Source organism: Lissotriton helveticus, chromosome 2_1, assembly GCF_964261635.1.
Source record: "Lissotriton helveticus chromosome 2_1, aLisHel1.1, whole genome shotgun sequence".
Lineage (NCBI taxonomy): Eukaryota > Metazoa > Chordata > Amphibia > Caudata > Salamandridae > Lissotriton > Lissotriton helveticus.
The window spans coordinates 538,074,901-538,088,320 of NC_136059.1; the positions used below are offsets into that span (position 1 = coordinate 538,074,901).

Consider the following 13,420-nt stretch of genomic DNA (forward strand, 5'->3'; position numbering starts at 1 on the left):
CCTCTCCTATATCAGGCTGCTCTACACTGAGATCACGGCCTCGGTGCGTATCTCGGGAACGACGTCTGCTCGTTTTCCGGTGTCCAGGGGCACGCGTCAGGGGTGTCCGCTCTCCCCTTACCTCTTCGCACTGGCCATGGAGCCGCTGGCCGCCAGGGTGCGCCGCGATGAGCTCTACCGTGGCTTCGTCTGGGGTGCGGATCACTCGGACCGCATAGCCTTATATGCGGATGATGTGCTATTTTTCATGACCGACCTGCAGCGTACGGGTCCTCGTGTCCTGGAGTTGATGCAGGAGTTTGGTCGGGCATCGGGGCTCTTCCTTAACCCGCGCAAGTCGACCATGTGGGTGCTGGGGGGTGCCGCAGTGGACTGCCCGTGGGCTGCATCCCTTCAGATGGCAGTTGAAGGTGTGAAGTACCTGGGTGTCTTCCTCTCTGCCTCGCCTGCAGTGGCATGGGACCGGAACATTCTGCCTGTATGGGATCGGGTCCAACTGGACGTCAAGACATGGTCGCGCATGCCACTTAATATCTACGGCCGGTCGGCCATCTTCAAGATGGTGGCTTTGCCCCGTCTGCTATATCAACTGCAGAATCATCCCTTCCAGGTTGACCCGCAGTGGTTCCGTACTGTTGATTCGGTGCTGGGCCGGTTTCTGTGGGCTGGCGGTGCCGCCAGGGTGGCGCTGCGCACATGCTTCCTCTCTACCTACTGCGGTGGCTTGGCGGCCGCAGATATTTTATCTTACTATCAGGCCTCCCATCTCCTTGTACTCAACGAGTGGTGGTATGGCGACCGTAGTGACCCGGCTTATGCCCTTGAGCATTCCCTGATGGGTGGCGCCTCCCTTCACACCCTGTTGTACTCGGCTAGGCGGAGGCGACTGCTTCCGCAAGTCACCCAAGTGGTCTTCACTGTCTGGCGGCGGGCCTTGCATCGGGTGGGCTGGTGGGGTCGGCTTACAGCCGAAACCCCGTTGTGGCGAAATGGTCTGTTACCGGCGCTGGCGTCTCTGTCCGGATTTGACGGCTGGGATGCGATTGGGATCTCGTCCCTAGGTCATGTCCTCTCTGGTACTACCCTGAAGTCCTTTCGGGAGCTTAGCTCCGAATTTAGCATGCCCAAGACCCAGTTTTTCCGCTACCTTCAATTCCGCCACGCACTTACCCCAAGTCTGGTGGGCCTGGAACAGCTCCCTGATTTTAGTCCTATCGAAGCTAAACTGTTTATGGGAGACCTGGGTGACAAGAAGGTCTCGCAGATATATCGCTCTCTGGTCACTCACTGTTCCCCTTCACTCGCAGCACTACGGGCCTCTTGGGAGGCTGATGTAGGTCCACTGGATGATGACGACTGGCGTGAGGCCTTGGAATCTCCCCGAGGTGCTGCTATAGCCATCCGCCTTCGCTTCATCCAGTTCAAATACCTCCACCGGGCGTATTATACTAGACACCGTCTATGGCGGGCAGGCCTTGTCGCGTCTCCCGAATGTCTGCGGTGTGGTTCTGAAGAGGGCACCCTGTTTCATACAGTATGGTCCTGTGAGAGACTGACTCGATTCTGGGCTGGGGTGTGGGACTGCCTATCAGAGGTGTTGGGTTGGGACCTGCCCCGTACCCCCAGGCTGGGCCTTCTTCATGTTCTAGAGAATGTTGGAGGCAATCTTTACAAGCGCCATTTGCTGTTGCTGGGGCTGGTGGTGGCGAAGAGAGACCTGGCGCAGGCCTGGAAGAGCGAGCGCGCCCCCCCCCTCGGGGCTTGGAGGGCGGGACTGGATTTCCTCATGGGTCTAGAACAGCCTGTTTTTGAAGCCCGGGGATGTCCCCGCAAACATTACAAAATCTGGAAACGGTGGGCGGATTACCGGGGCCTGCTCCTTGACCCCCCTGTGGACATTGATGATGCATTACAGCTGGATGTGGATCCCGCACTCTAGGCCGCTGGCCGGCTCCACCTTTGTAGATTGTCCCAAGTTGCTGGACTGTGATCGCGTGCACTGGGTTAGGGTGGGATAAGGGGTGGGTAGCTGTGGGCGGGGCTGGTTGGTGTTTTTGGGATTGGGTGGGTGGGGTAGTTCAATGCCATTTACTGTATAACGATGGGTTCGATGCTGTACTAATGATATGTCTCTTTTTTTTATCTGTCTTTGACAGTCTCCTCCTGACTGTGGAGGGCTGTGTTGAGCTATGCTTGAACTCATAATAAAATTGGTTATGGAAAAAAAAAAAAAAGAAGTGAACAGTTTTACAAATCTCCCAACTATGCCTATTATGCTTCAATGCATTTAATATCTACTAATTTATCGGCATCCAGAAGATTACAACTGCATGCTGTTTTATAATTGCTGCATTATCAAGGTCTGTGCATTGTGCACTGTGAAGAACAAACTGTCAACTCCCACGTTGTTTTGCTCTGCCATCCAGTAAGAGACTGTTTTGCTGTTTCTTTGGAGGCTCAGTTACACATTCTAAGAGCGAGAACTCTACACAGACCTCACCAACATGGGGTTTGGTACATGGGTTGGGTCTGCACCCTTCACAGGTAAAGACAGGTCAATTGATCTCTAACAGCTTCATTATTCAAAAGGGCACCAGACAGGGCTGCCCATTATCCCCCTTCCTTTTTGCCGTGGCCATGTAGCCACTGGCATGCCATCTCCACTAATGTGCTCTGGCTTTTGGCTTCCCAGAGCGGAGCATATACCACATCATTTCGCTATATGCGGATGATGCCTTGGTCTACCTACGGTATGTTGGGACCGTCCTTCATGGCCTCATGCGGCTATCCGATGACTTTGTGGATAGATCCTGGCTACTGCATGAATTGGCCCAAATACTGTTTGTTTCCCTTAGTGCCATGGCCAGCCCACGAGGACTCATCTCCAATGGTGCTACGACACTGTCAAATACTTGGGAGTTCAGATACATCACACAGAGAAGGACATTAAAGTGGGCAATGTTGCCAAGTGATCCAGCGCTCCTAATGAAAAACTGTCTCACCAATGCTACCTATCTCCACAATACTCACCATTAATCATGAATCACTTACCAAGGCCCATAAACTAACGTGACAATTTCTGAGCGACTGAATCATGTGACCTAATTAATCAGAACTATTCACAAACCTATTTACAATTTATATACAAACTGCAGTATGACATTTCTTACCATGGTTTTTAAACATTTATCATTTTAATTAAGTTACTAAGGTAAATGGATCAACTGATGGTAACAAGACCATGAATAAACAAGACCAGCTTGTCATTTCAAAATCTTATTTATTAACTATTTATTCAAGAAAGTGCATTTTATTTAATTCTTTATTTATTAGCATTTAATTAGCAGCTTTTATTTGAGGAACAGCATATTAGACTGGAAATTCAAAGCAAAATCAGTTAGCATGATTTAAGTAAAATAAACAGTTTCCATTCCCTAAGTTCTAATTTTCCCTGTCTAAACTTGCTTCACCTAAAAAGAAATAGACATTAAGTCTGTTATCCTTACGTGCGCCAACAAGTCCTTTAGCACGTCACGTCCTTCAGGATTCGGAAAGCGAGAAGCGCCCTCCTGCCCATGGGGGCAATTTTTATACCTTTCTTTGCCTAGCTAATCTCACTAAAAGTATATTTTTCTCTGCCATCCAGTGTTCTAATTGGCTGACTGATGTCAGCTCATATGGTGTCATCATCTTTCTCGAAGCCTAAATCAAACTTTTTCTTAGAGTCCATTGTCTCTTATTCACAAGTCACGCAGCTTCCTCAAAACGAAACATTTTGCAAATCACAGGCTGTGACTTCCTTAGCTTGGAAATCTTTGCCGGTTTCCGTCCTTGATTCAGTCCTTCCAAGAGCACTTATAATACAATTTTCAATTGCGTTTGCAATTACTTTCAATGTGATAAAAGTTTCCATGCAGGGGTCTTGCTTTCTCTGGACAGGACTCGACAACACCATCTTTAAAACGCTAGGCCTTAAGCCTCTCTCTTTGGAAACTAGTATTCAAACAAACACAAGACAATAATTAATTAAAGAATTGAGATTTATTCTGTTACCCACCCCCTTTGCTAAATATTAACCCGTTAATTAATGTTACCTAGCTGAAGCACATAAAGCAGCATTTATATTTACTTTCTCCTTTAGGCCACAGGATTCTCCTCGAACTTATGCCACATAAAGACGAAAAGACATAACATAAGCACACACAAATAAGCACATGCCATTAGTTAAACAGCTGCATTTAATACTGACAAAGACAATAGACAAGGTTAGTTTATTATTTCTCACGTACTTGCAGTTGCAACATACAGCACATATGTTAGTCCCTTGTGTCGTGTATGCATTTTAAACTAAGTTGATTAGTACATTTCATTTCATGCTGATTTAATACGATTATAATATTATGGAAGTTTAACTTTGCGAGTCAGAACAAAATATTATTCTGAACCTCGCTCCATCACAAGGCAGTCGGTTTCGTCTGCTGTTCCTTGCCCTTCTGCCAGTCGTTGCCCTTGTCCCCATTGGGTTATGAAGCGATTACTAAAATGGTAGTCCTACCCCGTTTACTTTCCTTTTTTGCAGCCCTCTCAATTGTGCTCCCCAAATAATTTTTTCGCAAGCTTAATGGATCGCTGCTCAAGCTGATCTGGAGTGAGGGTCCAAGTTGCTTTAATCATGCTCCAGCATCCACTGTTGGATGGCGAGCTTGGGGCACCTAACTTCAAGCTTTACTATGCTATGGCGAAACTGAAATGGCTGATAGCCTGGTTGAACGCTCCAGCCTGTCATGAGTTACCGCTCATTCCTAAGTTTTTGGGGTGGGGGGGGGGGGGGGGGAGTATCTACTCATAGCTGTCTGATGTCATTGTCTGTCCTTATTGTGAAACGAGACTGATGGCAGCGGTTCACGCCTGTTGGTGCCGGTTTGTGCACCCTAGAGCCCCCATCTTCCATACTCCCCAGCGATTGCCATCTGTGAACTGCCACGATTGATGTCTTTAGTTCAGCGCGCTGACTCAACCCCCTGGAGGGATGTAGGAGTGGAGCAACTAGGGGAACTTTCCCATGAAGGAACCACCATGTCATTCCAGGATATCATGGGCACTTACAGACTATGGGCTAGTCAGCTTTGAACCTTTCTTGCCATACAACATTCGCTGTGAGAAATGTGCAACATCGAGGATAAAGAGCCCCCTTCCACAGCAGTACTGAACACGTGCTGTCATCTGACAATGCTCGACATGTCATCACAACCTTTTACACATCACTCAATATTATGTTATATATAATGATTTGTATCGCGCTCTGTTAGTCGGGACTGTCCTGGCTTAGGGCCACATTCTTCAGTTGGTGAAGGGGATATCCCGTAACCCTAGATTCCACTTTACTCATTTCAATTATTTACTTCTTACCTATCTCTACCCCCCACCACCCCGTGCATTGAACGCATTGAACGCATGTTCTCGGCATTATGCTCTAAATGCCCCCATTGAAAATTACAGAAAGGTGGGTTCTACCACATTGTATGGGATTGCCCAGTGCTACACCCAATCTGGCAAGTGGTTACAGCCTCATGGCTGAGATGGCAGTGTATGATCGGACACCCACCATGAGCATCCACCTTGACTCGTGCTTTCACCATCCACACACAGACTTTCTCATAGGTATGATGGCAGCCCCCGAGACCCACAGCGACCCGTGGGTTCAAAGTCAACACATACCACGCCCTGCCTGAGATACACATCAGGCCTGACCACTTACACTCGTGACAGCACCATTGGTCTATCATGGAAGAGTCCCCTGCTGGGGTCTGGTTGCAATTCCTGCTTGGGTGTTACCCCTGATGGGTACTCCCCTTGGATACCCCTTACCCATAAGACACATACCTTCTCATATCATGTGGAGACTCCAGAGCTTCTTTCTTCTTTTTCCATTTTCTTTTCTTTTGTGAAATATTGTTCATGTGTTTGCTGTATACATTTTCTCGATGGGCAATCCAGAGCTGAAGGCACTGTCAATTCTCCCAAAAACTTGACTTGTATTCATGCTCATGTCTTACTATGCTTGGAGCCACATTTGAAGTTGATGTTGTACAATGTGTAACACTTAATAAACACAAGAAAAAAGCATGGGATGACATGAATCACTCGACTGCATCGGCTACATTCCCCTCTCCAGTCATTCCTATTCACCTCAACCTTGCATTTCCACCAGCACTTACACCGGGCCCTTTTGATTTCTGGAGGGAAGGAGGGTGTCTTACCATTTCTGACTTTTTTCATGGATGGGAGATTCTCACCTGTTAAAAATGCCAACAAGACTTTGGCTTACCAAATTCTGAGAGATACCATTACACTCGTCTGAAACATTGAGTTCCCCATTGTTGCAGGGTGTTTTCCAATAAAACGATGAAGTCTGATTATCAAAAGAAGTCTTCTTTTATTGCAAATTCTTCACAGCACCAATCCTACACTCCAACCTAAATCAGAAACTCGACACAACTGCTAACTTTCGAATCCCTATTACAGAATCCCCCCAAACATTCTAACTACCAAAGAGAGCGAACTTATGAGCAGAAGATCTACATTCTAAATGAAATGAACCATAGAATATAACACATCTTCCCCTTTTCACACAGAAAATAAACAACATAAACAATCATTGTATGTAATCTTTAAGATAATACGGGCCATGTGTTTTACGTTTGCTCTTCCTGGAAACAGTACTTTCATCAGAACAAACATTGTTCTCCATCGAAAGTGAAGGTGTAGAAACTGAACATGTAGAACTCTCTTGTGCCTCATCATCACAAGGAAAATTTGTTGCATCATTGGAAACATTGGAACAAGGTTCAAGATGTATCCAATCGAAGTTCATAAACGAAGATAAAATCTCCCAGAGAGTCGGAAAGATGCAGAAACGTGAATAAAAAAGATCCCATCCTCGTCGCCAAATGTTGCAGGGTGTTTCCCAATAAAATGATGAAGTCTGATTATCAAAAGAAGTCTTCTTTTATTGCAAATTCTTCACAGCACCAATCTTACACTCCAACCTGAATCAGAAACTCGACACATCTTCTAATTTTCGAATCCCTATTACAGAATCCCCCCAAACATTCTAACTACCAAAGAGAGGGAACATATGAGCAGAACATCTACATTCTTAAATGAAATGAACCATAGAATATAACACCCATCCTGACTTGGGAGTAGCAGCCACCAAAAATGTTTCTCCAGTTGAGAAATTTGTAAGACAAGTGAGGGGAGAGGGGTAAATGTACTATCTCTTTCCTCTACTCACTTTTAATTGATACCTCCCCCAAAATTCGGCCATGTCACATAGATTTTTAGACCCATACACTAGGGGAAACAATCTCTGACGAGCAATGGCGGAAGTTATAGTGCGACATACCTAGGTTCAAACACTATGGGGATAAGAGACCCCCATTATCAAATTCTGTATGATTGGTATCTCTATCCCACTAAACTCGAAAGAATTTACCCCAACATGTCTGACCTGTGCTGGAGAGGGTGTGAGTGGTTCGGAGATTTCATCACATATGGTGGGACTTTCCCATAATCCGTCTTTTCTGGTCTGATGTTTTAGCTCAAATTAAAGACATAGTGGGGTACCTGATCACATGTACACCAGGCTTTGCTCTTTTGGGGCTACGAGATGAGACCCTTAAGTGCCAAACCTCAGGAGATCACTCCATTATGTGGTTTTGCCTAGGGGCGACCGAGACAGTGCTGGTGGCTTTTTGGAAAAAACACGATGACACCCTCGGTGACCCAGTGGCATGCCAGGGTGTGGTAGGCCTTGACAATGTAGAGAATGGCTGATAGTCTCCTGGATAACTATAAAAACCTTGAATATACCTGGGGTTCCCTGGCGACCTTCCTCTCTGTTGGCCTTTCACTCACGGCCTCCCCCAATTGTACTCGGGCACTTCAGCTTTTTCAGATATAACATCATAAGAGAACTGGTGAAGACCCTGGGACTACCTGAGGTCCTATTGGTGGGCCTCAGGCCTGGTTTGCAAAGCCCACCACACAACACACAGGTCTAGTATCCTCACTCATGGTTTATAGCTTAGGGTTATATGGGGGATTTTGATGGGCCCTTTTTATGGTTCAGTGAGACAGATCATTCAATGACAGTGCTTTAATTGAACTGTTTGATTGCGAGGAGGATGGCATTACATATTGGAAACTGTATGTACTAATTGCATTTAGGCGCATACTTCTGATGTTCTCGTTGTGTATTCCTGCCTTTGTTTAGCGCTGCGCCCTATGAAAAACTCCATAAAGAAAGTTTGACAAAAAAAACCTTTCCATCAGTCCATCCATTAGGGAATTGGAATATTTACACGATCTGTCACCTCAGTCAACACCTAAACACAATAATCTGCAGCTTTTATTTCAAATCCGTAAATCAAGCAGTCGATAATTGATTATGTGGCGTGGGTTGCAAATATATGTTTACATGAGAAAAGCAGCAGATTCAATTTTATTTAGTTGAAAGTTAAGTAGAGACCACACAAGAAGGAAAGGAGGTGGGAAACAAGAGGCTTTAGATTATGGATTCATTGTTAAAGAGAAGCGATAAAGAGCTGAAAGGACGAAGGACTTGAATTAGAGTTTGGCGGACTTGTTACTTCATCACAAACGTGACGGATGTCCCATCGCTGTATCAGAAGTGCATTTATACCCTAATGCTATTGCTAGGTGCAGATGGGATACCCCCTCAAGTTTGTGACAGAGTACCCGCCCACCAAAGCCTAAATATTCCAAAAGATTTCTTTGAATAATAAAGTAGATTGGTTAGGCATAGACTATATTCTGCCACAAAAAGACCTCTGACAATATGCTAGGTACGTTAGTCGATTTTCACTGATTTATTACTTTACATTAAATGTGATGTGATAAAATGGCGAAAATTGCAGTAGAGTTTCATGATGTCAAATGCATAATTACACAAGTAGATTTTTAATAATTTGGGTGAGATTAAATTTGAATTTCCGGAATTGAGGGTAGAGAGGTATGGATCTCAGCTCTAGAGGTAGGGAATTCCATAGAGTTGGTGCAAGGATCGAGAACTTTGATCCTCCCCATTTCTTCCTCCGGAAGCGAGAGACTGTCAGGAGGGATTGTGAAGCTGAGCGTAGTACCCTGGTGGGGACATAGGGAACGACCTCTGATGTAATGAAAGCCGGAGCCATGCCCAGTCGTGCTTGATAAATGATGGAAGCAAGCTTAAACTGGACGCGTTCACGGACAGGGAGCCAGTGAAGGGATTTGAGAAGGGGTGTTACATGATGGTATTTTGGGAGGTTGAATACCAGTCGTGCCGCCTGGTTCTGTATTAACTGCAAAAGCCTTAAGCTATATGCAGGTATACCTGCATACAGAGCGTTACCATAATCCAGGCGGGAGATGACCATCGCCAGGATGATCATTTTTAGGGCATCAAAAGAAAAGAAGCGGGATACCTTGCGTATCGTGCGTAGTGACAAAAAGGAAGAGGACACCACAGCACTAACCTGGGAGTGAAGAGTGAGCTGAGAATTGAGTTTGATACCTAATGTTTTAACTGAGGTAGAGGGGACCGGGGGAGGACCAAGGGAAGGGTGCCAGAAGAGTGGGGACCAGGGACTGGATGAACCACCCGTCAATACCTGCTCGGTCTTTCCCGGATTGAGTTTCAGATGATTGTGGTTCATCCAGTCCTGGATAAAAATCATGATCGACTGAAAATTCGAGATGGAGGCCGGGGAGGAAGATAGATTGAAGACAAGTTGGAGGTCATCCGCATAATTGTATACGCCGACCTCCATTTGCCGTAATGAAAAAATCAAAGGGGCAATGTAGAGATTGAACAACAGGGGTGAGAGGGAGGAACCTTGGGGGACCCCGCACTGAACTCTCCGAAAGTCCGCAGAAAAGTCACCCAGGCGAACAGCCTGGGTGCGGTCTCTCAGGAAGGAGGATAACCATACCAGAGCGGTGCCTCGGATCCCCGCCGCCCTGACACGGGAAAGCAAGATAGTATGGTCAACCGTGTCAAAGGCGGAGATTAAGTGTGACAAAATAATAATGTTACTGTTTGCCTCTTATTGTGTTAGGATTGTATATAATATAAATCTGTAAACATGTGAGTAAAGCAGTGAAACAATACCTTCTATTCTAATCATGCGGCTTCTAAAAAGCCGCCTGCATTTCTTAAAACCTGAATATCCCAAATAATGACCTCAGAAATTGAAAATCCTTTGAGGTCTGGTTTGTACTATTTGAGTTTGCAGGCAGTGACCTATGCTTCCATGTATGAAAGGTCTGGCCACTCCATACTCATTTGCTGCCAAAAGACAAACCACCAAGTTTAATGGTTCAGTTTCCAGATATTCAGGGCTTTCATATTGTCTACAATTACTTTCACAATCTGTTCTTCCAAAAATTACCATTACAGTGGGAGCCATCATACTGGTGCCAAAGTGTTTGGTTTTGAAATCTTACAAGTGGTATACTATTTTCAGTGTAACATCAGTATGATTGACTTGTCCCCAAAGAGGGCTAAGTTCTAAGGCTTCTGTTTCGCTCAATCCCGCTTCTTCGGATGGTCGCTGTGCTGTACAGATGACACTACTATAAGTTTACTGATGTACTTTTTTTGTAAATTTATTTCAGGCTTATGCTAGGTTTGCAAGTGCTCCTGTGATAGTGGATGTTGTAGATCACAGCTGGATGAGTCCAAACGGTAATGGCAATTTAAGTACGTTTAATGTCTTTGTTATATTTTACAAGTTGACGTCTGATAAAAAGCACTGAAAGCTTCAGTGGATTTCAAATGTATGCATTAAATGTTTAATTATGTTTTTTGGACTGACAATACTGCGCATGCCACGGTCAGATCAATTGATTGGAAAAATTGTACCTTTCCTGTTCCGTACCAGAACAAACTGGATCTGTCAATAATAGGCCTCCTTCTGACAATAGGCTGATCTGTAATAACAAACCATTGCAGGACATTTCACCTGCTCATGGATATCCACAGCACTTGATTGTGAAAAGGCCTTAGACAGGCTGTGGTAGCCCGTATAAAATGTCCAGGTGGAGGAGACGGCTTCATTTCATTTGTCACTGTCCAATACAACACATTCTGTAAAGACTGCCAGGTCATTACCCCCTTTCTCCTGTTATTCAGCCCTGCCTTTGAGCCACTAGCCAAGGAAATCCTATTAAATGATCTTATTTAATTAATTCTAATTTACAGATATGAATTTATAGTCCCATCCATTTTAAAGATGTATCATTCTTAACTCAATCCTGAATTTCCCTGTCAGCGTTGATATCTTCACTGCAAGATTACCGCTTTTGTAAATGTTTTTATTGATTTTTAGTAAGACGTAACATAAATGCGGTGCATATTGGAGGTAGCATTGCAAGACAATAATATCAATAGCTAAACAATATGCATGGAGGTACACAGTATTATCATTGAAACTGTCTGATATAGAGTACATTATATCGAATATAACTTAATCTTAGTAGAAAATGCTATAAGCTATGTAACGAAAAACTGAATGCAATAACAGTGAAAGCAGGCCTGGTGAAGATATAAAAGGAGTAAGTGTATTTGCAAGAGGGAGGGAACCATCGCTTAATGAGCGAACAGTGATAGAAAGCCGACGAGCAGCTGTGCATTTGTGAAGATCAAGTAAATTACGATAGACTAAAGTAATGTAGTTGTGAGAGAACTAATTGTGTATTCATGGGGGTCAGTTATCGCCTTTTACATTTTCTGTAAATGAGGCCAGTAGGTCATCCCATAAACTCGCAATAGTGGTTTTCCGTAAGCCTCTAGCTTCTTCTCACCTCAAAGAAGTAGATTCTGCTGCAGCCATGGTAAAACCATATTTACCACTAGGACACCACTGGCATTGACTAGACTTTCTATGTCATGGTAATAGAGAACTTAGCTGGCAGGAAGGCCAGGTCAAGGAATTTGTTTGCAACTTTAGCAGATTTGTGGTGTTTATAAAGTCCAATATACAGCTTTCTAGGCTATAGAGGTCTTGATGGGCAGTAGCGGTCGATAGTATAGTCAGTCTAGATGTCATTTCAGTAGGAGGCAACTCCCGAGCAATCCTAGAGCATATGCTTTAGGTCTGGTCCAGGGGAATCACAGCGGGGCAGTTAGAACTCGCATTTACGTATATTTTACTCAGCCTATCGGTAGTCAAGTCGGCACGATGCATAATATTTTGTTGTATGTATTGAAATTTGGCATTTCTTGAAATTTAGTGTGGATAAGCAATGGGTTTCTCCCTTTCTTTTTGTGTAAATGTGCCGCCTACACAAGTTTCTCATTTCAATCCCAACGATGCTAATGGGTCATCAGTCTGAACTGGAATTGATCTGGCTATCCAAGGTATTAACTTTTGTCCTGTGCCTACAATAAGTAATGTCTGCACCAGTAGGTGAGTGGGATTGTTCCGTGTTTGTTATAGCCCAGGTGGGGGTGAATGTTAGAAGAAGACAATAAGTAGAAAGTGTTCTAGAGGAAGACCAAACTGTGTGGATAAAGTTTCTAATGGAATAAGAGCCCTGTCGTAAAAGAAGTCTCCCAAGTAAATTATCACTGAGTGTTCCCAGGCTTCAGCTGCAGTATGAGATACATCTCGCTGAAAGGAATAGATACTTATCAGCAGTATGCCAGAGACATATGGTATAGTCTGTCATGAGAAGTTCAGTGCCCAGTCGTAACTAACCTAAGCTATACGTAGAAGTCTTTTAAGTGGTTTAGGTAAGCTAGAGTGCCGGATGAATCGTTTCCGTATTTTGTCTTTAACACCGCGTAGGTCTGCACCAGACACCTCGGATAGGCGAGGGGCAGCCAACCACCAGGCTGGTCATTGAAGTTGCGCCAACAAATAAAAGTGTTTGAAATCTGGAGCACCCAGGCCTCCGTGGTCAGCAGGGAGTTTGTTTCACCAAGGAAACCCTACACCTATATCAGTCCATATTAGATCACCCAGCATACTATCTAAAGTAGAGGCTTTGTGGGAGACAGACAGGCAAATTAGAGAAATAATAAAGTATTCTATGTAGCTTTATCATTTTTGCAAGGGCCACTCTGCCTGGCATCAACAGAGGGAGCGTTCTCTAGAACGAAATCTGGGACCTAAGTGATATCTGTTCTCATCACATTTCTGTCTATCAGGTCTTTGGTGGAGTGGTATATATCAACAACTAAATAGCAGAAAGTAGTAGGTTCCAGTTTGATATGTTTTTTTTTTTATGACACATTTTATTGTGGTTTTATTGGTAGTACAACACGGCCTAATATGGCGCATATACAAATACAACAGACATTTTGCAATTCTGAGTGATACCAATGAGACATAACTTTAAAACCAGGCACAGA

The 13,420-nt window shown here is 44.5% G+C and overlaps 1 protein-coding gene across 3 annotated transcripts in view; it reads left to right on the plus strand.

Annotated features, from left to right (window-relative positions):
- The window catches only part of MTX3 (metaxin 3), a 166,593-nt gene that overhangs the window by 22,324 nt on the left and 130,849 nt on the right, over positions 1 to 13,420 (plus strand). For 2 of the 3 annotated variants that reach the window (XR_013607047.1, XM_078675201.1), the window contains exon 2: positions 10,681 to 10,750. Coding sequence is in view for 2 of the 3 variants with exons in the window: in XM_078675201.1 (XP_078531327.1) it covers positions 10,681 to 10,750 (70 nt within the window). In the remaining variant the exon portion in view is untranslated. Of the gene's footprint in view, positions 1 to 10,680; positions 10,766 to 13,420 lie in introns of all 3 variants that reach the window. The other variant, XM_078675200.1, reaches the window with a different exon arrangement.